This window comes from Accipiter gentilis, chromosome 23 (genome assembly GCF_929443795.1).
Source record: "Accipiter gentilis chromosome 23, bAccGen1.1, whole genome shotgun sequence".
Taxonomy (NCBI): domain Eukaryota; kingdom Metazoa; phylum Chordata; class Aves; order Accipitriformes; family Accipitridae; genus Astur; species Astur gentilis.
Genome location: NC_064902.1, coordinates 5,032,509 through 5,054,389, shown reverse-complemented (window position 1 = coordinate 5,054,389; position 21,881 = coordinate 5,032,509). Strand labels below are relative to the sequence as shown.

Sequence of the window (21,881 nt, the reverse complement as noted above, 5' to 3'; positions counted from 1 at the left end):
GCCAGGATCCTTACACAAGCTCTGGCCAACACTTGCTCCATTAGCTCACTCCAAAGGAGGCTTAATAGAAAATCTGCTCAATTATTTAGCAGACAAACGGGGGGATGATACCAGCTGAAGGCAGCCAGGGTCTCTGGCATGGACCCAACGATTCAGCCCAACTCCTGGCTCAGCCTGCCAGATCCTGCTTTCCCTCTCCTCCCCACAAAACCAAGGCTCAGACATTAGGGCCTGGCAAACAGGCAGCACACGGGCATCCCTGCCTCCTCAGCCCTGCCAGGCACTGAGCCTCCCTGCAATGAAGGTGCTGCCCAACCGCTGTCAGACCCGAGGGCTGGGAGGGGGCAGCACGTCAGGAGGCCCGAGCAGTCCCGTAACAACACTGCAGAGGCCAAAATAGTTTTAAACCAAGGAGCTGTTGCCTGCTCCAGTGCCAGGCTGCCCCGCTCTCACCTGCGGACAAGGTTTAGCTCCCTCCCGGCGAGCCCTTGAGGGACAGGCAGCTGCTCTGCTGGGAACTAAAAGACCCTCTGCTGAGGGACCCTAGCTTGAGCTAGCAGCTCCCCACCTCTGCCCTGCACTAATTCTCCTCTGCCCCTGTTTGCAAAGTTCATTACACCCAGCGAGGGAGCCAAGCCATGAAATTCCCAGGCCCTGCTGCAAAGATCAGTAAGCCTGCATGAGGTGGGCACTGAAGCTTTGGTTCACTACGAGCAGCACCAGCCATCCTGCCAGATCTGACAAGGAAATGCATTTCTTCTCTCTCAAAAGCACAGCCCGCTCCATCCAGGGACTAAGAAGTACGACGTATCAACTATCTCATCACATCCCAGCCTGGGCAATGTTCCCTTTTCTTGTGCTTAATGGCTCTGTTTGATGCCAGGAGTCCGTAGCAAGAGGACTTGATGCCTGGCTGAGCGTCCTGTGCTGGGTGAGGAGCAGCTGAGGCATCCAACTGCATCCTGATAACGCGGCTGGATGAGTTGGCAGGGCCCTGGCTCTCCTTACTCCCACCCTTCTCCGCTGGAATGTTTTGTCCCCATAAACGGGACTTCACTCCTCGACTCCCAGATGAACCTGTCCTTTCTGTCCCAGGGCAAAGCTTGCAGTACTTTCCAACCAAGTGCCTAGCACAGCATTGGCTCACTGGGTTAGAGGCAACCAGGAAAAACACAGCCAAGCCAAGGAAGTCACCCAAGGTCCTATCCCCTGTCCTCATCCTCTGGGACAGAGCCTCCTTGCAGGGAACCAGTCAGGGTAACAGCTAGTGTCCCAGGTAATTCCCACAGAGAACTTCCTACATGCAAATGTGGGTTGGATAACCTCTCTCTGTTAATGGTTTCTGGCAGTCTGGGAGTTACCAGATGGCACCTGGAAGAGATTTCTACCTGCTTCCAGCAGAGTGCTTCTGAGGAAGGAAAAAAGCTGTCCTATTATCCTGCTCACTGCACTGAGAGGAAGGGAAAAAGGAAAAAGGAAAGCTGTCACCTCTTGAGTTCATATAAACGGGTCTGCTCTGGAAAGCCTGGTTACATATGGGATCCTTCAAATGTCTTCAGTTACTCCTTGCAGGCAGTAACACAACCCATGGCAATCATCTCCCATGGGAGTGTACAGACCCAAAGAAGGTTTAAATTCTCCTTTTCCATTCCACGGACCATCCTCTTACTCATGTGACTGGAGACAGATGCTTCTCATCGCCCTGCTCCAGGCCAGCTGTTGTTGACCTGTACCACCTCCCTGATTTTTGAGTGACTGTGGGAGGAGATCCTCATGGGGCTCTGCTCACCCCAGCTGCACCTCCCAGTCTTCAGCACCCTGTAGCGATGGTGCCAAGAGACTTGCACACAGGATCAAACCAGGACTGAACCCTCGAGGAATGCAAAGGCAGAAGAAAAGCCTCTGCATTTCCTCTCATACCTGCTGTTTTTCTCCATCCTGTCCCTGTTTGCTGTTTTTCAATGTGCTTGCATGGAACAGAACCACTCTGTAAGTGGGGTACAACACTCCCACCCCTGCCCTCAATTCAGAGTGCTGCAAAAAAAGTGGGTGGCTCAGTTTTCCCTTCCATGTGAGGTACTCTGCCTGCGGCCCTGCTGATCTCTACCATCAGGCTGCCCATCCCCTCTGCTTGGGTAGTGGTAGAAGGTCTCCAAGCCACCAGCCTCGGTTCTTTTGTCTTGATTGACCTCAATGTCTCCCCTGAAACGTTTGCTTGCCTTTTATAAATCAGTGACGTATCAAATCTCAGATTTAGTGCAGGGCTTTGCAAAGTCACATAGAAGCATTTTGGTTTATAGACATTTTTCCTTGGGCTTCCTCCTGTTACCACCTTGCGCTTCTCCTGCTCAGCTAGGTCCACCATGAGGACATGATGCTTTTCTCGCATCATTCCCCCGTTTTGCATTTTTTTTCTGCTTTCCAGTGCCCAAGGACGTGACTACAAAGCCCCTGAAGATCAGTCAGAGACTGGCAGCTTCCCCACCACACACCACAGGGTACGGCACCTCTGGTTTGTGACCGCGGAGCCCACTGCTGGCCAAGGCATGGAGGATGCTGTTGGCAGACAGGGGACAGTGCCGCTTGGTTATGTACAGCCCCTTTGACACCGGCTGCCCAGGTTTCACTAACCCCAAGCACAGATGGCTTTTCAGGTAAAGGAGACACAGCCTGGAAGATTTTTACTCCCCAGGACTCCCTGCAGGCTAGGAAGGATGTGATTGTCATCACACTACCATCTTGCCAGTGCTCTTTGGCGTTTGCTAAACTGAGGGCCAGAGAAAGAGCTTTATCCCTTCCCCTCTTTGACTCTACAAGTGACCTGGCCCGAGACAGATGTTCAAGGGACAGGGAGCCAGGGAAGGACTTCTCAGCCTGCCTGGCATGCAGGGAACTGCTTTATCACCTCCCTGCTTCCCTCCAGGAAGAAATGTCTAGTTGTGGCATCAAATTCATGATGTTTGCCCTTACCACAGAGCAGGATTCTGGGCGTGAGCAAAATCCACCCCTGTTCACAGTCCCAAAAGGCCATTGATCAATGACCTTGTGCTAAGCTCTTGGCACTGTCACACTCGGGGCTGTGTGACTGGTGCAACAGCCACGGGAGGCAGGATATAATTAGATATATTTGTGTACATCTTTGAGTCCTTGAGAAAAGAAGCTGAAAGACTGGCTGCAGGGCTGAGCCACTTGGCCAGATGGGGCTCTGCTCTCTGCAAAGCCAGAGACTATCATGTTCTCCAAACGTGAAAACAAGCAGGATGTGCAGTGCGGACAGAAGAGCCCCATCTCCAACAGCACCCTACAGGGTACAGTGGCTGGGCAAGACACCCATGAATGACACTGGGAGAGAGCAAAGGCAGGGCTGCAGAGGGTAGCAGAATAAGCCTATTTGCAGGACTCAGTACAAGCAGGCACAGACACACATAAATGACCAGGTCAGCTGTGGCTTTGCTCAGCTACCACCAGTGCTGTCTCTCTGGTTACCATAAGGACAAGATTTGCTTCATCCGAAAATCAGCATCACCTAAGTGCCTGGACAGGATTTGTCTCACCCTTGTGACACATGTCTGGGAAGCCAGAGAGCTCTGCACACATTTTGATGCCTTCCTGAGATGGGTTCAGAGTGAAGGAGCTTTAATGAACTCCCTTCCACCCATCGCTGTGTGCTGCAGCACTTCGCCTGCATCACCACATCAGCACAGCTCTTTTACATGTGGCATTCATGACCTGTGACAGCAGCTGTCCTGGAATGCCAGACCCCATTCCAAGGAGAAAGGTGCACATATGCTGTCAGTACAGCACCTCATAGCCACCTCTCACGAGGGCTTTCCTGCACCACAGGAAGGAGTTTTGCACCCAGCAGTAGCACTGGGATGCAGCTGCTGCAGGGACATGTGGCTCTTCGGCTTTTGCCTGCTCCATGCAGATCTACCTCACTTCGCTTTGGTCCCCATGCACCCACATCACTCCTGCAACACCACCCATGGCACTGACTCCTGCAGCAGAACAAAGCAATGTCACATGCAGTGACTCCATGCTTTGGAAGTCAAAAGCCACTCACCCCTGAACATCAGTGTCCACAAGCAGCCGGACCAGTATCCCTGTCACGGCCACAAGGATTGGGTAATGGTCCACGCTCTCCAGCCCTATGGAAGCAAAAGAGAAAGATAGAGCCACTGCCACCTCATGACAGGCAGAGCAGGGCTGCACCGCTACTTCCAGACTTGGTGGCAGAGCAGTCCAGGAGGTAGGCACAATGACTTGGGTTCTCCGGTGGGGCCATGGGTTTCATGAAGGACAGAGGAGTCTTCCCCACTAATGCAAACCCCAGACTCAGGCACTGCTCTCATGATGGAGCATCCCTGCCTCTTCCAAACCTCAAGAGGAGAAGGTGGTCTGTCCCCTCCTAAGCAGGCATGGAAATCCAGCTGCTGTACGGGAAATATAGGATGTCCATAACACAGCACCTGGAGCCAGTCTCTGCTAACAGGCCCAACTCAGTTGCCCACTGTCACCTCCACAAGGAAGACAGCTGATGTTGCTTAGAATGGCTTCCCCCAGCAATTCAATGCACACTTTACTTGATGCAGAGCACAGCAAACAAGCCTGCTACCTAAACTGCAGTCTGTCCAGGGCTTTAAGCCTTTCAAACAGCTCCTACATAACCTGTGTCAGCTCAGTGTCTAGCAAGACACCTCCCCATCCAAGCACAACACGGCTGCCACTTCCACGGCAGACAGCCAGACCTTATGCATCAGCTGCCTCGTGAGGACAGGGATCCTGGAGGGAACCAGAGCTACTGGGAAGACAGAGGCTAAGGGCCTAGGAAGAGCACCAACGCTCAAATCCACCTGGAGGATTTACATGTCTTCTGAAGACAGCATTTCTGCGCCAGTCTCCGAGACCAGACTGGCTTCCCAGCCAGGGATGTGGCAGACTAGAAGTCTGATCCCATACGCCCCTGCATCAACCTTCGGTACAAGCCACCCATCGCTTCCCAAGGGCATGCCTCCAGCATGTTTTCAATGGAGAGGGACAAAGAATTAATACATGGACTCACCCGGCAGACGGAGGTTGACCACTCTGTCAAACAAGTTCCTTTCAGCTGTCACACGGTTCAGCACCTGGTTCAAGAGCTGTGTAGGGAAAAGCAGAGTGGGTTTATATTTTCTGGATGGGCCTTCCTGTGGGCAGCATCCGAAGAGCATACTTGGGGGCAGCATGTCCTTATAGTTTGGGCTCAGTCCCTGGGAGCTGGTGGATGCACAGAGGGAGGCTCACAGCACAGACCTAGCTTGGCCGTGGCACAGAAGGAGGTGGCACCACACCACAGCGGTTGTACCAGACCCAAACCTCCCAGGGAAGAGTCAGTCTGAGGCCAAGACACCTGAATCTCAACATCTTCCACCTAAATCTGAATCCCACCTACAGAAGCCAAGCTACTTGTGTGGATAAAAGCTCTTGGCAAGCAGCAGCTACTGTCCCTGGGACAACCACAGCCTAGGAAGAGCAGGCTGGCAGCTGTGCACAACAGCAGTGTCAGTGGGGTGAAGCACAGTCCACGTCCTGCCCTGCCTGGAGCTGGCAGCAGGACAGACCTACCAGCCCTGAAGTACGGGATGAGCACAGAGAACAGTCTGCTTCTCTGCTTGACAGAGCATCACCACAGGCAAGGATTTCTGCCTATGACCAGCACAAAAGGAATCAACTGTAAAGACACTTAATTAGCTGCATTTAGCTCTCACCCAAACTCCCAGCAGGATGAACAGGTTTGACACAACCACTGCAAGCTGAGCACTGTCTCTCAGATGCAGCATTCCTCTTCCCGTCACCCTCATGTGTGAAGAGCAGAACTCTGCACCCCTCTGTGGGCACGTTCAGCAGTGGGGCACAGCTTCATAGCAGCACCAGGATGCAAGGGGATTGCTGTAGCACCCTGCTCTCTGCTGCCTGTTCCCCAGCTTGCCTAAAGCACCTGCTAAGGGTCCCTCACTTTCCTCCTCACACAGTGATCCCTACAGAAATGCCAGGATCCCAGGCTGAGAACTTCCCTCACGATTGCTGTACTAGACCCCACTATGTCTTGCTTTGACTCATCTGCTCATAGCCCCAAGCCTCAACCCTTGGATCAACCCAACCCTTGTGGTATAGGTAAGGTATATGGCTGCTCCCCACCAGGATGGCTCGTACAAGAGCAGCCTGTCCTCAGGGCTTTCCAGAGTTGCTCGTGCTTTAGAACAGAAACTAATTTACTGGAGCCTAAGGGGTGTTATGGGTTGGAACAGGGCTGTTCCAGTCACCTCATCAGGGAAGTGGAGACATTTGGTACCATGTTCTAGGACTGAGGGATAAAGGACCAAGACACCTGCCCAAACATTGGGGCATGTTCCCTGTGAAGCCAGTTATACTCTCCACAGCTCTTTTCTCAGGTGTACTACACCTCCTCTCCAGATTTCATGGCACTGCTTGTCACAGGAGAACTCAGCATTTACTGACTGGAAGAAACTGGCTATAGTCCCTCTGAAGGAAGATTTAAGTAGCCATCATCCTCCCTCCCAGTAAAGGTAGAAAGCAGCTGTGGCCAGACTAGTTGCAAAGGAGGGGAGCAGTTGACAGGTGGAGATTTTAGGGAGCACCACTTGTTCTGCAGCAGCTAGGTTTGCTGTAGCAGCTTTAAGTACTACAGCATTTGCAGCAGGAGCCCCCACTTCACAGCACATCTGGAGAGAGGGCAGAGGGGCCCCCACGCCCCTTCGGAGGATGCTTCTTCACACCCCACTAAAGAACGATACCTGGGCAAGCCTCCGAAGGAGCAGCTCTGATGATGGGCGATTCCAGTCGAGAAAGATCTCCGGTGCCAGCGTAACGGTCATTTCCAGCACCCTGAGCAAGCTTACTGACAGGTCGAAGCAGGTCGCGCACACTTTCAGCTGGCGGCTGTCCACGAAGTTCCTCTCCAAGCGCTCTGCTGCCTGTTGGATCTGCCAAGCAATGGAGACAGCCTAACAAGGTGCCCCTTCCCAAAAGGAGGGCTGTGACCCCCAGCCCAGCTCAGCTCCCATGCATGCCAGGGAACCGCTAGACGCCCAGCCCCGAGAGTTGTGTCTTTAACCTCGCTGCATGTAGGACATGGGCACTCATCAAGTGCCAGACGCCGCAGCCCTGGGTGGTACACTCACCTCCTGAATCATGCCGATGAACTCGGAGAAAGCCCAGTTCAGCTGGTTTAGGACGCTGTTGAGGAAGCTGGGGGCCAGGTCGCGGTCGCTGCGGAGCAGGTCTGCCATGTGCCGCTGCAGCAAGGTGGAGGGACATGGCTCTGAAACCAGACAGCGACAGCGTCAGCGGCCTGGTCCCGGAGTGGCTGTGGGTGCGGGGCGAGGGCAGGCTGGGAGACCGGTCCTGGGCTTGGTAAGTGTTGGCTTGAGTCTTACAGTAAGCAGAGATGGCAGGGTACTGGGAGCCAGGGTGCAAGGACTATTCTGAGCAGCGATCTTGCCTGTCGGGCCTCCAAGCACTTTTTTGCAACGCCAGCCTGAATTAACCAGGGAAGAGCCCTGCGTGCTCGCTGCTGTCCATGTGCACAGGAGTGCTGCCCTGCAGCTCAGCATCCCTCCTGCTCAGATCTGCAGAGGCCCACCGTCAGCTCAGCACTAATTGCTCCTGATACCACTGTGGCAGCAGCTGCCCGGAGCCAGCATGGTCATCCCCGGCCTCACGTGGCCGTGCCTGTCTGCCTGCATCTGAGGAAGAAGGTACCTAGTAAATCCTACTCCTGAGAGGCTTCTGCATGGAGCTGGGGCTAGCTCTGCGCTCGGCAGGCTCAGGCAGAGCTGCCCGTGTTCCCCAGCCAGGTTCAGCCCAAGCACACACACGTCCTCGCTGTATGTGCCATCTTGCCTCTGGGCTTTTTCACTATCAAGAGCCCAGATGGGAGCAAACCCAGCAGCAGCCAGGAAACACAGTCAGGGCTGTGTGGGGCACTGGTCCCCATGGACAGGCAGGGAAAGCAAGGGGGCACAAATGGGATGGATGCTTCTCACTAGCAGAAGGACCCACTGTCAGTGAGATGCTCACAAAAGCATTCAACACTATGAGGGAAGGTACCAGAGTTCAAACCAGAGGCTAAAATTCAGTGCTTGGAGAAAGAAGCTTGAGCAGATTTACCAAATATAGGGAAAACCCCCAATCTACCTACTTTTCCCTCTACTAGAAGCTATTAGTAAGTAAAAGCAGATGCAAACTCTGGCAGCACCAGCACTGCGGTGCCCAGAGGAACAAGCCGTGCTGTGACTGCAGGTCTTTGGGGTGGCAGCCTGTTCAAGAGGCCACCATGGGCAAAGCAAACACAGGGTGACCTCCATTGCATCCCTAGAGATGGAGGAGTAAGGCATAACTACAAGCAGATTGCTAGCTGGGATTAGCAAAGCCAGAGAGGGATGGCAGGAGACCATCAGCTTAAATGGGAACAGGATAAATTATTCTGTAAATACCCACTAGCAAGTGCAATCAGCTTCTGTTGTTATGGAGGACACATGCTGATGTCTCAGTGCATAATCCCTCTGGGCAGGCCAGTGCCCTGGCTTTGATCCTGCCTAAAAGCACATCTTTGGGAGGGATTTCATCACAACAAACGTCTTTGATGTCCTACTCCCACCCGAAAGTACTTTCCCAGCCCTTGGCTCCATGTGGCTCAGGGACTGCACAAGCCAGATGTCCTTTTTACGTATTTAGTGGTCCTCAGTGGATCTCTTGCTCAGTGTCCCCTAAAACTGTGTAAGACTTTAGCATTGAACACGTTCTAGAGCAACATTTCACAGCTCAGTTGTGTGCGGCGGGAGGAATTTGGATTTGAGCTTGGATCCTACTCACTTTATTTGACATTTATTCTCTACAACCCCCTCTTTCTGCTGGGTGAGACAGCAAGATGCTGCTCTCCAGTCACTTCTTCCAGCTAGCCATGATTTGAGACCTTTATGATAGTCTTTCAAATGGGAACAGCCCCAGCCTGTGCAGTTTCTCATACAGGAACTGTCACATCTTTGTCCCCTTTGCCATCCCTCCCTGAGCCTTGCTGGTTTTTCCAGATTTTCTTTGGAGAGGTAGAATCAGAAGCGTACGCAGTATCCAAACCACAAGCACGTGGCGGATTTGCACAAAGGCATAATGTGGTTTTGTTTTTGCTCTGTTTTCCTTTCCTCATAATTGCTGTTGTGTAATTTGTTCCTTTGACTAGGCATCAAGCTGATATTTTCCAAAAGAATACAATAGGATGACAGTTCAAGGATAACCTTTTTGTAAGAATTACAGTTGAAGATCCTCAGGAACTTGCTGGTCGCAAGGTGCAAGTGGAGAAGCCCAGGAGAAAACATCGGAGCCCACCTTGTTGTCTTCTCTGTCAGTGAGGGATGATGGGGCACAGCATACCCTTACCAAATCTGAAGATGACACTAAACGAGGGCCTTTGTCTGATGTGCTAGAGGCACCCTGAAAAACTTGAGGACTGGGACAAAAAACCTGATCATATTCAACAAGGAGAAAATTCTGCATCTGGGGGAGAATGACTCCAAATATCAGTCCTGGCTGGGAAACAATGGTCTGGGCACCATTAAAGGGGTTATGGAGGATACCAGCTTGAACGGGGAACAAGTAAGGGCTCTCACTACAACTACGAGGTGGGTGATGGTAGGAGGATGTGCTCAGTAGATCAAGGTGAGGTGTTACACCTCTACTTGGCCCTGGGGAGGTCACAGCTGAAATACTGTGGCTCTTTTCTCAGCAGGGTGCATAGACAGGGCCCAGCGACCCCACCCTTGCACTCTTGTCTCTAAGGGTTATGCTCAGCTTGCAGCCCATTGATTTTTAATCACATTTTCACTTCACGTTCACCACTCTACACCTGGCAATGCTGAATTCCATCTACATTTTCTCTTCCAGTCATTTAGAACTGAAAGGTCCTTTTATAGGGTTAATTTTTTTTGTGTCTTCTTTCCCCCAGCCTCTCCTCAACATGTAAAAAGTGCTGACTATTAAAATTGCTGACGTATTAGTCTCCTTCCAGCTTTCAAGTACCAAAGCAGCTCTAAGCAAGGATCACCACTCCTCATGGATGAGCTCTGCAGGTTGCCCTCTTGGTCTGTTGCCAAAGCCTCTTTTACCAACGTTTCAAGTCAAGACAGATCTCAAAATGAATCGCCCAGCCAAAGTCCACCTCATTTGAAGGCAGCTTTGGCTTTCTGAAGGATGCTCTTATGCTTGTAGTAACTTGCTTTACCCTGATTTTTAGCCAACGACTATTTCCTCATGGTCTTTTTCCAATAAGTGGTGTGAATTTGCTCCAAACCTCCAATTCTAGGTTCTTAAATGCCTTCCCTGCTACTGGCAAAGACTGTGCCAGTCTATAAAAGCATTAAAAAGTGGTGCCTCTTGTCAAACTTCTCCACAGTTATGTAGGGGTTTTTTTAAGGTTTTAAGCTAATACCAGGAAACAGTGGTCTTCCTTGGCTTTTGTTGCTCCCAAGAGGATTCTGAATCTAAAGATCACTGCTACTCTTTCTTTGAAAGCAACATAAGGAACCAGCCCTGGAAAACAGCAAGAGCAGCTTTGTCCCTTGCAAGAGTTCCCAGATGAGGTTCTCCATGGGGCAATCATTAGTGGTATCCAGAAACCTAGCCCTGGTGCTGTGTTCATCTTCATTTGCAAGATGTTCACCTTTGCTGAGGCATTTCCACCCACCTCCTTTACATCCCAGTTACTACTGCCCTCCTGGGTAATGACACAGCCCTTACGTGTGCCATTTCAGACAGGGATGTCATTTCATAGGGAGTCTGTGGATACTCACTGATGTGGTTACTTTCCTGACCCTGGCAATAGCGTGTCATTAGTGTTTCTAAAACTTGTAACTCCCTAATACAAAAGCCACTCAGTCTTGGCTTAGCCTTCATTATGACAGATAAAGATCAGTCACTGGAACAGAAATTGGTGGTTTTCCAAGGCCAGAAATTATGACCTCAATACATTTAATGTGGGCAACAGAGCGTGGCCCCAAGCGGTTATAGATATATCCAATGTTTCCACAACAGAAACTTCCCCACAAAAATATAAGCAAAACAGTCAGAGGGAAAAAAAAAAAATCTAGGTGGGGGGGAAATAATAGTGAATAAAAACACAGAGTTCTTTAAGAATATTATTAGGCAGCCAGAAAGTCCCAGTGCTACAGCAAGCACTTGGGTTAAAAGGTTCACTGACACCAGAATGAAGCAAAGACATAAGTTAAAATGTAAAAGGTAAAGTGAACATCATCAAACATAGCCAGTGGTTGATGAATACAAGGAGAAAAGGGGTAATAGAAGGACAAGACATAAAGGAAACATCCAAGAGTAACCATGCTACATGCAAAGTTTCTTCAACTATAGGAAAAAATTCTAGCAAATTAAAAAAAGTAGTAATGGGAGAAAGACCAACAGTAGCAGAGGCCCATTAATAGACAGAGTTAAAAATTAATAAAGCAGACAAAGTGGAAGCCTTCAATAAGTGCTCCTACTAGATAATTGTAAAGAAGCAGGGTCATGTACTTTCATCACAGGAAGATAATTATGTACTTTATAGTTCGCTAATAACCCAGGAAGACTTATAACAGGGCTATTTGTGAGAATTCTTGGTCAGCAGCCCAAGGGGGGCTCTGAATGGTGCAGCATTTACAGTAGAGTTGGGAGCATAGAGGAAGAAAGCCCCAAATGGACCAGATTCAGAAGTAAAGCAGTTCCACCAAACACTAATTTGAACTTTTTGAAAGGATCCAGATGTAGATGTGAAACAGCTGCTGCTCAGTAGCTGTAGCTGTTGGACTGATGAAGCAGCAGTGAAAGAGGCAAGCTGGGGATGCAGCAATCCACATCACCAGTAAACTGCACTCGTTCAAAGATGTATTTAGAGAGGACTAAAAAGAACGCTGCAGGGTGAGGCAGAAGGAAAGCAAGCAGCATTCAGGGGATGAGATATCAGTAAGGCTGAGTGCAAGGCATCAGGATGCCCCAGTGTGCACTTGGGACTCGTGTATGCCTCCAAAGCAAAGTGCTGGCAAACAGGCTAATGCAAGTTTTGGCTCCGTGACTGGCAGATCAGGGAGGTGTTCCAGACAGCATGACACTGGCACCTCTGGGGCTGCTAAAAACATGGGAAGGGTGAACACCGGGGCTCACAGAAAAGCAAAACCCCTTCCTGAATAAGAGACAGAAGCTGCAGTTTCTTTTCACCATTAAAAAGGATCAAGAAGTGAGTTTACCCTGGTACACAAGCACTTTTGAAGAATAAAATGTTTTAATGCACAGAGTTTAAGCCAGCAGAGAAAGGCAGAGCAGCAGCAGTGGAAGACAGAAGATGAGGTTAGGTACATTCCCATCAGGAAAGAGCAATGGATTTATTTCTGAGGGTGAGGAACCACCATCAGAAGGGCTTGGACAGTTCAACTGCCACCAGCTGATGCTTTCAGTGTTGTCAGATCAAGACAGGGTTTCTTCCTGAAAGACAACTTTAGCTTAGGCAATTTGCTGGACTTGGGAAGGGGACGTGGGTGAATTCTCTGGCTTACATTGCACAACAGCTCAGCTAGATGATCTCATGGTCCTATCCACCTACCCTCCACCACTTGATGGATGCGTGGGCAGAAGGCCTGGAGCAGAGGGGCCCTGTGCTGCAACCTGAAGCCACCCTGCAGCTTGGTAAAAGCAAGACAGGCTGGGCCTGGCACAGGGCCACCGCTTCTGCTCACCGTGTGCGTGCCGTAACAGCACCCGGCCTTGCCTGCAAGCTACGACGAAAGCAAAGCAAGTTCCTACAGCAGCCATCAACCAGAACTGCCCCCACCTCTGCAGAGAGCCCCCGCCTGCTCTCAGGAGCCAAACTGGAGGCAGAGCCCTGCCTGCATGAGAGCTGTTTGGTGCCAGTGGGGCTAAGGAACAACTCGGGGAGCAGGCAAGAACACACACGGCCTTTCTGAGCCTCTTCCCCTCCCTGGGCTAACCCAGGCAGCCATCTCATTGCTCACCATCGGTGAGCACAGGCAAAAGGCAGCATAGGAGACCAGGTGGTCTGTGCTCTGTGTGTTTCACAGATATTGAGAGGCAGTGCCAGCACGCCTTCCCTACCTGTGCAGAGTCCTCCAAGGAAGTATCCCCAAAGCAGGACAAGGCTAGAGCACCAGAGAAAAGGCATTTGCCCAAGCTCCCTTCAGATTGGCCTGCAGAAGCAGATCCAGACAAACAGGGATTTCCTTCAGCTCAGCAGTTTGTCCCATTGTCCCTGCCAATGCTCAAATTTGCAACAAGGTGAAGACTGATGGGTGGGATAGATGGGGGGGTCATCTCTTCCTCCTTCCCTGGGCAGCATCTCAAGGACACCTCTGAGTCCCCTGTCCCTCTTCAATTAAATCAGCATTCATTATTGATTCAGTTCCACCTTAAAATAGCAATCCCAGGAGCAAGTCCCCAGTAGCCAGCCCAGCCCACTCTGGGCTCAGACTGTGTGGAGCCACTGGATATGGATGGAGAGAGGCCTCGAAAGCTGAGGAACTCTGCTCCTGCCCCAGAGCTCCCCAGGATGGGGGGAGCTCGGTCACTACCCCATGGGACTGGTGGCAGCCACTCGGGGGCTTGTGCAGTAGGAGGATGAGGGGACTGTCATGAGGTCCCTCCTGCATGTGTACCAGGGCTTCCCCATCATCCTCCAAGGATGAGAGGAACCCAAGGCTGGCACAGCCTGCAGCAGGGCTGTGACCCCAGAGGTAACCCTGACAAAACAGGTGCAAGAGTGGGTCCATGACGCAGCCTCAGAGACTACCATGGGCACCAGCCTGCCTGGCATCTCCCAGGGATGGAACTGGGAAAAACTATCATTGTGTGAAGCCCTCTGCCCCCAAAGAAGGGTCTCTCCAGACAGAAAAGGGGAAGGAGGGAGCTTTCTAAAGCTACTTCACCAGACAAGAGAAGGTCACACAACAAACTTACTCTGGAAACTAGCAACAGAGAGATCTCCTGGGCACCCACAGGCAGGAGAGAGAAAGAGAACAAGAGTGCTGTTAAGACAGAGACAGGCAGCTCTCCCCACTGGATGAGGCTTAGTGCACACCTCCACATGCCGCCTGCCATGTCAGTCTGCATCACCTTCTGTCCCCCATCCCCATGCAGCTCTCCAGGAGCAAGGTCTGGCACAAAGACTTTCCACAGCAGAGGAGGGTCAGGAATGTATCCGGACAGGCCCAGACTGTTCAAGGGTGAAGCTGGGGATGTGTTTTTCAGCTCAGGAAAGGTACCTTCTCCTCCCCACATCTTTCTCAGCCACAATAGAGCTGAGGAACCCCTCAGTTTGGCGACAGTGCTGAGAACCAAACTGCAGTGCCAAAGGCAGGACAGGCTCTGACAGGGTCTGACAGAGATGCCTGGTTAAAACACTCCCTGCTTGCAAACTTGTCCAGTACCCTGCTCTTTGGGCACCCTCTCCCTCTCACAGGGAGGCACCTGCTTGGCACCTACTCCTACCAGTAGGAGTACCTACTGCTTGGCACACTCGCCAACTCTTCCCCACAGCAGCTGCTCGCTGCGGACATCAGAGAGCCTTCTCCCAGGCTTATATTTTGGGGTAAAGCTCTGGTAAGGATGCAGCCCTGGGCCTCTCTGCTCTACTTTGAAGGGCAGAAGCCCTCCTTGTGATGGATCTAACCCACCACCCAGCACACAAAAGAGTCATCAGCCAGTGCAGAGAGGCTGCAGATGTCCAGGAAAGGAAATTCTGGCTGCAAAGATCAGGCCTGGATATTTGGCCAGGATCCCCCTACTTCAGCAGCCATTTCACCAGCTGGCCTGGCCCAAAGTAAGGACAGCTGCTAGCAAAGAGGCTGGTCCTACCTCACCACCCACCATAATCCCGAGTGCCCATGCCCTGCCCCACTCACTCTGCAGGCTGGGGAGGCTGGCATCCTCAGGCTTGGTTTTCAGCAGGTGTGGAAGCCGTGTGTATCTGTACCCAAAGCCACAGCCCTGGTAAAAGTGATAAGGAAAGATCTTAGAAGCTGGAAAACAGTTGAGGTTTGCTGCTACTGGAAAGTGAAATGCTCAGTGTCCAACCAGCCCCAGACGTCGACAGGGGCAGGGACACAGGATGCTCACCCGCCACAGCCTGACAAGGATCCAGTTGGTCTGTGCCCAGGGTCGCTGCTCATAGGGAGCCAGGAGGTTTTTCATCATGGAGATCCGCCTGCCAGACAAGGACATAGGTCAGCCCAAAGGATCTGGGGACAGGGGATTAAACAGGACACACAGTAGGACCCATGGAGCTGGGGCAGAGCAAAGCCACTGGTATAAGGGTGACAGAAAGCTCCCAAATCAACTCCAGCACCCTGCTGCAGCTTCTGGACCCTCAGAAGTGCTTGGCAGTCCACCTGCTCTCCCACCCAGCCTTGCCACCACTCCAACCCTGCCCTAGCTCCCTGGGAACAGGCAGGGCAGCACTTACTGGTCTTCTGGGATCCTCTCTACAGCACGCAGCGAGTGAGGGTAGCAGACGTAGCTGGCCAACGCCTGCATCAGGGAGTCACGGATGTCTGAAGAGGAATGAGAAAGGACTAGGCCAGGCACCCAAGGACACACAGTATACCAGGGAGCACCTGAACAGCAGAGGCTGGAGGGACTGACCCTCCCTTAGAGAGGCACACTCTCTCAGCTGATGTGGAAAGCGTGCTTATGCTCAGGCAGCTAAGGAGTAACACCAGCCTGGACATGCAAGTAGCTGGGACATGGGTCCTGCTCTCAAAAGTGTATCCTAGGTCATGTATCTAACCCTGGAATAAGCAGGAAACACCGGACAAGGGCAGTGTCCAGCCTCTCTTTGTATGTGGAGGCGTGAAGCACTCAACAGATTCAGCAGATAGATCTCAACAGAAGTCTGGTGAGCCACTGGCAGCAGGACCAGCCAGACCTGCACCATTATCACCCCAAAGGAGAGGAGTGCAGCTTTACCCGTGCCCACGATCCTTGAGTCAGCAAAATGCTTGGCCAGGATGGCAGCGAGGCGCATCAGGGTCTCTTCATAGCCTGCAAAGAGAAGGAAGGAGCAGGAGTCACACCAATGACCTGATGGGCAGCCCTGTGGTCCCAGCATACCTGTGGACACAGCACAGGCCATGGAATTCATTCCTGCTACAGCTAACTGCAGCTTTGTTTTGTTGTTTTGTGTCTTGTTGTCAAAACAGACAGCTGGAAAAACACACTCATCTCCAACAGAACCTCTCACCTCAGTCTGCAGAGTGTGAAACAGTTACTCAAGAGAAAGATAAAACCATGCAATTGAGTCAGACAGAAAGGGAGAGATGCCTAGTGCAGAAGAGGCTGAGCAACACAAATAACACCCTAGATCTGTGCAGAAAAGCCATGTCCAGCCTACAGGACCTGAAAAAATCTGCTACCGCTCAATTCTGCCGCTCTCAGAACAGCAGGCACAGCCCCCACTTAATGGATGTGAACACTTTAGCTATGTCTTGTTGGTGGGAACAGAAGCTCTTCTTACCTCCACTGGCTCTGGAAAGCACAGAACTATTTGCTAAGAGCTCAGTGGGATCGCTTAGTGAGGAAAAGCACAGAACATGCTCAGAGGGAATCCACCTAAACACAGACTCTTGGCATCAAGTGGGTGGTCATCTCCATAGGAATGTATCCAAATCCCAGGGGGGTTTGAAAGCAGTCCCAATTCCTGCACTTATGGCACATCTCCCACCCAGAAACCAGCAGGCAATGGCACGGATTGCTGGGGCAATCACATCTTCCAGCATACCATCCCATTCCTGGTACCTCCTTGGAAACAAAATCCATAGCTGCCAGTGATTTTCACTACAGCCAACACTGCGATAGCTTCGGGCAAGGTATGGGCTCCCTGCCCAAGCACAGCAATGGCTACAGCTCACCAGTGGGTACCTACTCAAGGAACAGCACTTGGCACCTGCCCCACAGCACACAGACAGTATACTGCAGCACATCACAACCAGGAAAGGACACAGAAGGGATGACACCCAACTACCACTAGTTTACCATAAGGACGTGGCTTGCTTTAGACTTTACCAGGCCAGAATTAGCAAGGCATCCCCATCCCATTACCTGGAAGTTCCTCCATGCTATTTACAGGGCTGAAGTAGTTCTTGAGTGCGCTGTAGCTGTTCATAGCCACGCTGAGGTAGAACTCTGGCATGAATGCAAAAAGTGAGCCCGTCCTGTCACCATGTTCGATGGTGCGGATGCACACTCGCAGCAGCCAATACACATCCTGCATCTTCTCCTGACCAGAGAGAACACAACAATCCCCATTCAGTTTTGCCCAGCTTCTCTTCGGAGAAACACAACAATCAGCACCAGTCTTAGACCTCAGAAACATCTCCATGTCTGAGTTGTGCCTCAGACCACTGCTCTAAGTTCATTAATGAGATCTGTGCCATTCTGTCTTTTCACAGAGCCACGGAAGTGTCAGGTGGAAGAAACAATCAGAGATCTCTACACCACCCTCAAGCTCAGAACATGACCATCACCAACGTGACATCAGATCAGCTGTGGCTTTGTCTCACTGAACTTTGAAACCCTCCAAGAACCCTCCTTGGTAGGGCATATCTGACCACCTAGGCCTGATCGCAAAATCTAACTTGCTACTTTTTATTCCAAGTACACTGGCTGAAGGAAAGCAGGCACTAGCAAACCCAGCATAAATCTGCTGGAAAGAAAGCTGGTCCTTTGTAGGGATTAAATGGGAACAGGCTGAAAGCCGATACCAGCTCAGATCTTTGCAATAGGCAGCCACAGCCTTTCGGATTCTGTGCTAGCCATTCAACCAGATTTACTGTCCTGAGAAACATCAGACTCTTGCTTCTCTAAGCAAAACTCAGGGGGTCCTAAATTAAAAACAGGAAATTTAGGGGCATCTATATTAAGCTATAAAAATCAGCACCAACAAAGCCATAAAAAGAGAAAATATTATTTCATATCCTGCAATAACAAGAAATATCATAAGCAACAACAATTTGCTTAAAAATAAGTGGAGGAGAGTTACATTTCTAATAAAAAAAAAAATTAAAGTCAGAGGTGCAGATAAGTGATTTCATTTGCTTATGGCTTTTCTAAAGTATGTCGCTCCCATCTTTAGGAGATTCACATGGGTTTGTCCTGCGAATTAGACTGAACTAGTGCAAATCAACTAAACTGACTAAAAGACATCTTTATCTCAACACCGACACACATCTCAGCTCAGCTGTTGCTTTCAGGATAAAAAGCAATTGTGCAGACAACTTTACCTTAAAGAAAGCTCCATTGGTTTTATTAAGACTTGATAATCTCAAAACGTCATTTCAGGTATTGCCAAGCTAGAAGAAAGCCTACACCAAGAGGATACAAAGATGTGATTACCCACAGTGTGATGGATAAACACAGCTTCGTAATAAAATAAGCTGAAATGGTGTTCCCACAGGGATGTTTTGAATGCAGGATTATCTACTTTAAAACTAAGAGTGTTTTTAAGCTGTAGCACTCCCTTTTGTCTAACCTTGGATCCCTCAGCTCAGAATAAACTAGTGACTAATTCCCCCGAGGAAGGAGCAGCCTCTCCCATGCTCTGACACCTCAGCACAGAGCAGGACTTCACCTCTAGACAGGGCCAGTCTCTTTCTCTCCATCAGCATCAGCAGTGCCTGCAACTCATACAGATGTGTCCCTCCATTGCACACAAGTCCCAGGGACGCAGGAGTCCCCTGGGTGGATGTCTCCACTGGGAAACAGCAAGGATCTGTGACGGCTGTGAGATGGAGCCCTGAAGGTACAGGCAGTACGGACAAGCTCCTCCATTCAGCCACATTCCTCTCCAGAGCAAGCGCACTCTGCTCCTGGGACACATTTCACAACCCGAGCCAGCTAGTGACCTGCCTGCCAAGCAGACCAAGGAAGGAGCACAAGCGGGGAAGGCTGTAACCTTCATTCCCAGATGCTGCTGATTCATCCAGAAAGGTGACACCGCACTCCTGACGGGAGGCGGGCACCTGCATTTAATATGACAATAGATCATCTAGAGACATGAATAGTGATTCTGCATGGGCCATCGCAGCAATACTTGCAATGCCACACTGGTAATGTCCCTCAGCCTTTCAAGAGCAGTCCAGGAAGAAAGGTTTATTTTCTGGCAAGCACGGGCTATGCTAAAGCAGCTGGAGAGCTTCTGCAGCACAGGACTATGCCTTGCAGTCCTGCTCTGGGAGTGAAGGAGGGGATGAGCAAATTGCTCATGAGTGAGGACCAGCCACTGCAGCTCTGCCAGACGTGTTCACAGGAATTACCACTCTTCCCCTTCCTGTTTACATCCTGGGACACATGCAGAGACCCTGCTGTCACTGCACGTTCAGGGAAATGTGTCTTTTTCCCCAGAACAAAAAAAGCTACAAGCAGAGATAGGGCAAGGCAATGTGTAAGGGAAGACAGGAAGAGGAGATAAGCGGAGCATAACAGCAAAACTGCTCATGAGAAAACAGACCAGAGACTTTGTCCTGGAAAACGGTGAATGCAGGGAAAAAGGGACAACCTGTGCAAACAGTCACTGCATTACTAAATGCAGAATGTACTCTCTCTACGTGGGAACCAAGTGAAGAAGGGGGGAACATCTGAACAAAAACCCCTAGGCTTGGATCCTGCAGATTTCAGGAAGAGCAGCACTAGCGAGAGCCCCCTGTGATGCACACCCCAGGGAAATGGTTCACAGTAGCCTCTGTCCTCTAGACATGCCCTGAGAACTGAACCTCTGTTTGACCTGCACCCCTCTCTCCACGGCACAGAGGCCTGATGCCCCAAGGGAAAGCCTACAGCACCACGCACAGCTCAGAACAGACTGGGCTGTGTCCTAACAAACGCTATAGGACCAAGCCTAGGACAGGAGGGGTCCAGGCCTAGGAAGGAGTCTCTGATGCACAAGAAAGGAAAAACAAGCCCCAGAGATCATTGGCATTGCTCCAACACCAGGGAAAATGACACCTGGGACATGTGAGCCAAGCAGCACAGATACAGAAGCACACTTGCTCTGTCTCCTCTGAGCTGCCCACATTATGCTCCTGCCCACCTTTGAATAAATGGTGACGTTTATCCAAGCGAGGCGTCGGCTTAGGTGATTGAGCTTCTCAGAGAAGACCTTTTGGCTCTTCAGCAGTTCCTCGTGGATGTCTCTCCTCTGAAAAGAGTGCAGAGGTGTGAGGGCAGATGTCACTGGCATTTATAGCATCCTTTTTTAGAGCTGGACAAACAATGCAAAAGCAAATACCACCTTGGGGCTGTACTCCCCACCAGGGAGTACTGGCAGGACGGAAAGGGGTCAGCAGCCTTTCTGCAGAGGGAGTGCGAATCAGTGCTATAAAGAGCACTTATCAGTCTCAGCTGCAGCCCACAAGGCCTGATGAAGACACTGGTCCAGTGTGGGAAGCAGCTTTAGGGTCAACTACTGTCAGATATTTTTTTCATGCATCATCAGATACACTCAGTCTCCGGCAGCTCCAGTAGGACAGATGTGTCCCTGGTCCAGCACTGGAGAGTCTCCACCTCAGGAGACCAGCTCCGAGGTGTCTGCAGCACATGGAGGTCTGCAAGCTGCCACGGCTTGTCTGGGAGAAGCTGAAGGGGTTCCTTCAGTCCCTCTGTTCCTTGAGGCAGTTGTACAATGGGTTGGCACAGTATGAAATGCGGCTGCCAGCTCCAGGCATGGGTTACTACCCCATCTGAGATATTGGCTGCTCCAAGGCTAGAAATCACCCACTGTGCTTCATCCTTTTTGCCAGATACTGATGCTCTACCAGAGGAGGACATTGGGAGTCCAGAGACACTTACCCTCTTTGGGCAGCGGCTGATTTTTTCCTCTGTGTCTTTCAGTGCCATGGCATATTCATTCACATCATCTGACACACCAACCATCTGAAAACCAGCAGATTCCAACAATAAATGAGGATACTTTTTTTGCCCAGACATACAAGCGCACAGTCAGATCCCCCCCAGGGGTTGGGAGAAGGAAGGGGCACGCACAGTCACTAAATAAGCAGAAAACAGAGATTCAAGTATAGAAGCATGGCTGCTGGGGGAATGGATTTCTGCATAGCACATGCCACTTACCTTCCCAAGCTGCTGGTGGACACTGAGGTTGTACATCATCACTATCCCATCCAGGACTTCCAGGAGGGAGTTCTCTGTGATAGGCTGTTCCGGCTCCTCTGGGGGTCTGCCCAGTAAGAGACCCTCATTTCCATGGCTGCCTTCAACTGCAATGCATCCCCAAGACATGAGAGAAGTTCTCAGCAAAGCATGTTGGCACCTCAGCTTCTGCCTGCACCTCTCTGAAGCCAAAGCCCTGCTGTGCCTCTGTAACACAGTGCTCTTTCCCAGCCTGTGTGATTCACTGGATATACTAACACACTGTTCCCATCTCACTGCCTGGATCAGGTTGACCTGCTAGCTCTCTTCCAACAGACCCAGGCCATGCAAGTCCCGCTTCCTCAAGCCCTGTACATGCTTCAGAGGCCTGCCTGGCCCAACCCAACAGCAACGATGCTGCTACTGCACACATCATCCTCTGGCTGGTCTATGTTCAGAGCAAGTCTGGCTACAGCTGCCTCTGAATTACCACCCTGCAAAGTCTCACTGCACTTGCAGGAACCAAGGCAGCATCTCCTTAAACACAGAGAGTGACAGCATCACCGGTGTCATGTTCAGAATGGCAAAGTGGTTAACTGTGGACTTGTGGGTGTCAGCATGCCCTGGGAATGGGAAGGAGCAATGCTGGCAGTAAATAGATTGCATTCCTCTTGAGACCACTGGGACCTGGAAGA

At 51.0% G+C, this 21,881-nt stretch overlaps 1 protein-coding gene across 3 annotated transcripts in view; it reads right to left on the bottom strand.

The window, feature by feature from the left end:
- RNF123 (ring finger protein 123) overlaps nucleotides 1-21,881 on the bottom strand; it is a 52,342-nt gene that overhangs the window by 9,675 nt on the left and 20,786 nt on the right. For 2 of the 3 annotated variants that reach the window (XM_049826513.1, XM_049826512.1), the window contains 13 exons: nucleotides 21,169-21,314; nucleotides 20,890-20,973; nucleotides 20,132-20,239; nucleotides 17,146-17,323; nucleotides 16,015-16,089; nucleotides 15,512-15,599; nucleotides 15,166-15,253; nucleotides 14,952-15,036; nucleotides 14,008-14,034; nucleotides 7,182-7,321; nucleotides 6,795-6,983; nucleotides 5,063-5,138; nucleotides 4,064-4,148 (listed from right to left, as the gene is read on the bottom strand). In XM_049826513.1, coding sequence (XP_049682470.1) covers nucleotides 4,064-4,148; nucleotides 5,063-5,138; nucleotides 6,795-6,983; nucleotides 7,182-7,321; nucleotides 14,008-14,034; nucleotides 14,952-15,036; nucleotides 15,166-15,253; nucleotides 15,512-15,599; nucleotides 16,015-16,089; nucleotides 17,146-17,323; nucleotides 20,132-20,239; nucleotides 20,890-20,973; nucleotides 21,169-21,314 — 1,369 coding nt within the window. The remainder of the gene's footprint in view (nucleotides 1-4,063; nucleotides 4,149-5,062; nucleotides 5,139-6,794; nucleotides 6,984-7,181; nucleotides 7,322-14,007; nucleotides 14,035-14,951; nucleotides 15,037-15,165; nucleotides 15,254-15,511; nucleotides 15,600-16,014; nucleotides 16,090-17,145; nucleotides 17,324-20,131; nucleotides 20,240-20,889; nucleotides 20,974-21,168; nucleotides 21,315-21,881) is intronic. The other variant, XM_049826514.1, reaches the window with a different exon arrangement.